Source organism: Helianthus annuus, chromosome 10 (genome assembly GCF_002127325.2).
Source record: "Helianthus annuus cultivar XRQ/B chromosome 10, HanXRQr2.0-SUNRISE, whole genome shotgun sequence".
Taxonomy (NCBI): Eukaryota; Viridiplantae; Streptophyta; class Magnoliopsida; order Asterales; family Asteraceae; genus Helianthus; species Helianthus annuus.
In genome coordinates, this window is record NC_035442.2 from 83,485,694 (window position 1) to 83,492,292 (window position 6,599).

General features: G+C 40.7%; 1 protein-coding gene across 1 annotated transcript; it reads left to right on the forward strand.

Annotated features, from left to right (window-relative positions):
• Positions 1 to 301: 301 nt before the first annotated feature.
• On the forward strand, positions 302 to 784 carry LOC110881950. The gene has a single exon (XM_022130074.1). It carries the CDS (start codon positions 302 to 304, stop codon positions 782 to 784), a length of 483 nt encoding a protein of 160 aa, XP_021985766.1.
• Positions 785 to 6,599: the final 5,815 nt, after the last annotated feature.

Sequence of the window (6,599 nt, forward strand, 5' to 3'; positions counted from 1 at the left end):
CTAACGCGGGATTTAATATGGAGTCAAAGGTGTCTGATGTCTATTCCGATAATTCTTGGAGCTGGCCGGTTGCATGGCGGGATTTGTACCCGGTTCTTATTCAGCTTGATAGTGTGTCTTTGCAGCTGAATAAGTCTGATAAAGTCTTGTGGCGTCAAGGAGAGCACAAACATGTGTTTTCGTCGTCTAGAGCTTGGGAGCCGGTTCGGTATCATGCTGTGGAGGACTGGAGGTGGATTGGTGCCGTATTGTGTGGTTTGGTCAGTGTATCCCGCGACATGCTTTTCTATTATGGCTTATCATGAGAAGGAAACTGCTTACTCAAGATAAGATATTGAGCTGGGATTTCTCGCGTAGGAAAAATATGAATATGATGTGCTGTTTGTTATGCTATGCTAACCATGATTCTCATAGTCACCTGTTTTTTGAATGCAACTTCTCGACGCAAGTGTGGGTGCTGGTTAGAAAAAAAGCGGGTATGGGTTCGGTGCATGCTAAATGGGATGACATTGTTAACTGGCTTCTTGATCGGTCCAATTCAAAATTGGCGTCTGTTTATGTCGCTAAGCTGATTGTGGCGGCTACGGCTTACTACATTTGGCAGGAGCGAAATGCTAGATTATTCAGGAACCAGGTGAGGCCCCCGGAATCTCTAAGTGAAATTATTATTCAACAAGTGCGGTACAAGCTGATTGGAGCGAAGTTGAAAAAGTGTGAAAATGTTCGTAGGCTTTTAAGGGCTTGGGATATTGAAGGTTCAGTATTGCACGATGATGGCGGCTGAGTTTTCTTTTGTAATTTTGTTCCAAGTTTGAGTCTAGGTAGGTAGCCTAGTGGTTGTCCGTTTGGTGGTTGTCGTTTGTTTGTTTTGTTTCTGGTTGTCACTTTCATAGGGCATGTCCTATGTTTGAACTAGTGTAGGCTCTCTACACTACTTGTGTGTTTTTTGGTTGTGAATATATAGAATCACCGGGGTAACCCTTTACCCAAAAAAAAAAAGTTTCACATCGTCTATCACTATTATTATGTCACTAAGGCCTCGTCCAGATCCTATGTGACGCATGCATCCTAGAGATCACATCAAGCAACAACACCTGAAACATATGTAAAAACAAAGTCAGCAAAGAAATGCTGGCGAGTACATAGGTTTTATAAGAGTATCAGAATCATGGCTTCGTTTATATGTTGCAGTACTTAATTAGACTACAAGAGTCAAAATACAAACCTCGTTTTGAAAAGTGTATTGCAACATAATTTAACCAACTCAAATCAAGTGGGTTATAATTTATAAAAACTCGTAGCCATGATTCTTAACCCAAAAACATTTGTTTTAGAAAACCAACTCGTAAAACTTCTTGTAAAAACTCGTTAAAAACTTGTATGGTTTATATCTTTTAGAAAAACATCGTTGTGTGACATTGTTTCAAAATTGTTTACCCAAGTGAACTAAATAACGCCACGGTATGTAATATGACGAAAACACTTATATATAGGAAGTACCAGTGGCGTATCCACCACGCTTTCATCACATTACACCCGTCCCGTTATCTAAACACTAACCAAAAATCAATCGTTTATTCAATTCGTTTATCTTGTTCAAAATCGTTTCCAAATCGTTAACTCGTTTAAAATCGTTTAAATAATCCTCGTTTTAATTGTGAAAACTTTTTATGGTCGTCTCGCTAACAACATTCAAACCTTCGTGACTCGACTATCTCGCTTCTCGCATTAACAAACCACCAAAGGGTAAGTTAACAAACATCAAATTCAGTCGTTACCCACAACCCCCACACATAACCATGGGTGAAGTAAATAACAGGATTTGTCAGATCCTATGGTACCATAACCTAATACTGGTCGGCTTGATCAATGCTAATGAATGTCATTTGTTATGTAACTACAACCAACAAGTTTGTTCACTTTATTGAAATCGTTATTAGTTTAGTATAAACCATCTTAATTGTTTTTGAAAAACCATCGTTTAAACCTTGAAAATCTTTTTGTACATATGAATCACCCCAAAACAATTGAAAATAGTAAAATAAGGGAAATATGTACTCACATGAAGTGCAAAGTATCCTCAATCAATAGAACTTCAACAAACTCAAGCAAACCAGAGAAATCAAGTAGCACCTAGTAATCGAACCACTAGTCAAACAATAGACGCCTAAATCATACGATCGGATAGAATGAAGTCTTGTCAACCAAATGAGTGTTGGAACTCATGTGATATGGTTTAACAAAGCCTACATCCTAAATTGAAACCTAACCTAAGTGCTTTCGACCCATTGCGACCCATTAAGGTAGCTTACACTACTTTAACGTGTCGAACGCGCAAATGCGCGTTTGAGACGTCTAACTAGTCCTATGACAAGTATTATATGCCCATACATGTTTAAATATGTTTCATAATCAGTTATGTGACAAAAATTTATGTTACATATGCTTATTTACCGATTATGTAAGAAAAGGGCATTTTGGTCATTTACCAAGGGCATATAAACTACCTATCATGCGACTAATAAAACCTAAGTGACCATAAGGTATAGCCTCGGAAGGTTATTCCCTATGCAACTATAGTCACTAAATATGTTTGGTCGGATGCTAATGATCGACCAAATGGGTCGTGTTCGAAAGTCTAAGCGGGTGTTTAGTCCGCTTGACTTATGACTCTACACAAGCACTAATCTAAAAATTGACGAGCTAAACATGTAACACCCCCAAAATTTCACCTGCGGAAACTCCGCGAGGCGTGTCACGCATCAGAGTTCGAGCCACCAATCACATTGAACCAATGATAAATATTAAAATAAGTCATGACACTATTTTACCAAAATGAGTTGCCAACATAATATTAATTCTCAAAAGTTGTGTAGCGGAAGCATGTAATAAGTTGTTTAGCAATTGTTTCGTAATAACGCTTAAAACCAATGTATTAAATGTATTTTAATCCAAGAGCCTCGATCCATGACCACTCCAGCACTCCCAGATAGCAAGCTTCCCAATTCCAAGATACCTAACGACCTGCGAGCATGTAACACGTGTATCAGACAAAGCTGGCGAGTTCACAGTTTTAGTAAATGTTTATTACCCGTTGTGTGTAAAACCGTTCAATAACCACTGCAAGTAATATTGTTAATATCTCATTTCCGAACAATGACGGCTCCTGAAATACACGACTGCCCTTCCCACGTACTCCTATCTAGTACTGGGCCAGACTGGGTCATTAGTTCACCTCCGTCCTCTACAGGCACGGGGTGAGGGTGCCAAACCTAAGTAGCGCTACTAACTAATACCCGATGAGGGACTTACAAATGATGATAGGTGAGAATATTAACCAATATACTCGTTTTTACCCAAAGACTCATTCCCCCCATGGAATACCCACTGACTGTCCCCAACCACTGGGACGCATGCTCGAATGTAGTGAACTCACCTTTGGTTTGCTCGGTAAGATTTAAGCACGTATTCCGAGTTAACCAATTAGTCCCTATTGTGGTTACCAATAATCGTTAGAATCTCATTCTACCAAATCCACACATGTAACAACTTGTAATAATTAACACGTAGCCACAAAATAAACATTCAGGTTTCATACAATTCACATAGCCCGTTTGCATCTCCCAGAAACACTTTGCAACTTTTAAAGAATTAACCATATATTCTGTGAAACCCGAAGTTTCACTCGCGGCCCAAGACTTTACCAAGTCACCGCAATTGCTGACTTACCCAGCCCATTCGGTCAAGCCCAACTCCTGGTCCGATTACTCAAGAAGTGGGCTTGGCTGGTGACCCGAGGTCACGCGGCCCAGCCAGAAGTTAAAGGGACTACACAGCTATTCAATCTTTTGGCCCATTCCATTACACATGAGGTTATTAGTTAAACTACACAACAACCCCAATTAACTAATTCATAATTCATTACCCGATAAAATACGTGTGGATCAAACAGATAATCACCATCCAAATAATAAATCATAAGATCCACCCAACCCAAAATGCTACGCTAACTGTCCCTTTTCTACCCTTAATCAACAGCCCAATATTAATGTTTGTGTGCCCCATTTAGTTTACTCTTTTATTTCAAACCGTACACCCCACAAACCTCACTCAACCCATCGGTTTTTCCTGTATTCATAATATGGTATTGCCATTTCCTAACAACCTACCAATATATCATGCCAATTATTATTCCTCATCAAATCAAACAGTAATACTCAAAACCAACCATATCATGCATCCCTGATTACTTAATATGCAAAAGAAAACACTTAAGCTAGTGGCCCAATTTGAATGTGATGTGGCCCAGGTGTAAACTGATATACATATATATATGGCCCAGGTGATCCTAATTGTTGACAGTAATAAACATCCAAACCATGTGAAATAGTAATCATCGATTTTATCAACATAAGTCTTAATTGTTTGCCCACTAATTTCCCTCAAATCCACTTATATGTATTTGTGATATTGCGTATGTTTTTGACTGATCAAATAATCTTGAGATACAATAATTAGCATCATGCGAATCTGAATAATTATTCATTTATCAACATTATTATCACTCTAAGCATGTCAACTACTTCATGTTATCAATATACTAGGTAATGTATTCGAATGATCCCAAGGTATACTCAATTAGTCTACACATGTATATATATCACTATCACTAATTCATATACTAATCATGGACTTACATACACATGAGATCACACAGGTAGAATCAACACAAATACAAGATTACTAACCCAAAAGCCTTGATCGAGCACTATGAAATATGTGAGGGAAATCTTCTGCCGTACGTATGATGAAGAGGTGTAGGGTTTCTTTCAAGTTGTAAGATAAAACACCCACCCCCCACTATAACGTAATAAGGGTGGAATGAAGGGATTTGGGCCAAGTTTACATCTAGTGGAGTTGGGCCGATTCATAACAAGCATGAGGGAACGGTTAAAGGGAAGTTTGGGCCGAGTTGTAATTATAAGCTAAGCCCAGGCCCGTTTCTAAACCTGCGTCCACTTGGGCTCTACCAAGCCCAATCGCTCAACTAAGCAATGAAATGAATCCAGCTTGGGCTTTGGTCGATGTTGGGCTCGGACGATGTAATTCAAGATAATCTGTGCATATGAGTCGGTTATGAACTAAACGTGACCCACTTCTAACTAATTGCACACTAAGACGCGGCCCAACCACAGAAGGTAAGAAAGACAAATTAAAGTACAACATTACACGGTAATTCACAATTAAAGGAAATGAATAACGAGGGACTAGGATTTGGTAAATAACGTTACTAACCTCGGAGGTTTGGGTTGTCACCCACCCAAGGATGAGCGTCCTTCCAGCACTACTCACAGCATGTCCTCGTGTGCAAGGATGGTTCGTTTACTCTGATCGTTTGCCCCACGGTGATGCGAAACGTCCATGCCTAGACGTAAGCCGAGGGTATCGTGTATTGCCTGTCATAAATCAGGTATAGCTCCAATATCAGAAGTAACAGAAGTTGGCACCTCGTGCATGAGGCCGCCTCTCTCAGAAGAACATCCACAGCTTGTGAAGACTCGCTAGTTTTCTTGGTTGTAAGAGGGTGTGCTGGTTTCGTGAGGCAATATACGATCACCAGGTGATATCGGTTCCGTTCTGAGTTTTAAGTAAACCAATGACAATTTTATGGTGTTCGTTCTCGTTTCCATATAGGTGTTTCTGGTTACTGTCAAACAAGTAGGTTTCCGGTGTTCCACCTTGACTTTCGCACATGTCCAACATCGTTCATAGGTAGTGTTATGGGGCCTTCATGCCCGGTTATTCATACGAGACTTAAAATCCTAATGTCCCCTATCAAGTCCAGACTACCGGAACATCGGAGTCGGTGTGCTTCGCTCAGTATGAGTTCCATACGGTTGCTGTATAGTGGGATCCACATTTGTTCCATGAGGTAGCGAATGTCGTCCGCCCTGCCAATAGTTGCTTCTCCATGCCTTGCATGAACCCATCTTGTGAATTTTCTTCCAACAGGTCTTCACTTCGAACAAGGTGAGTCTGGTCAGGTGTGTCAGAGTGGATAGCGAACTGCAAGGTCGTGCACGTTCAGGTCTCACGGTCGTAATCATCCAAAAGTTCCATCCAGCGTTCTCATCAACTGATAAAGCTTCTTTCGTGGTCAGGGTATACGGGAGGCCCTTGTGATCGGTCTAAGTAACGCGTTCGGTACCGCCCAAGTAATGCCTCCAAGTGAATCCAAAGGCCACGATTTCTACCACCGGTTGTGTGTCGTGCTGTTCTTCTTCGTAACTCCATTACGTAAGTCGTCACTTTCTTGTGTTGCGTCGGCGTGTAACTGGGACTCCGATTCAAACATGATGATATACCACTGTATTACCCACACCCTCGGGTGAAACGATGCTCAGCGTCTTGCAGAGTTAAGATTCGAAAGTTGGAAAGGCGTCCTCCTGTTCTGTCCTTCGTAATCACATCACTCGGCTGTACTAGAGAGGTCTAAGTTTTGGTGGTTTCCGGAATCCTTACGATTAATCTGCGGTAACATCAAGCGGAACCAGGTAATCGTTGTAGCCTCGGGGAATTCTTCAGTGTCGATCAGTTTC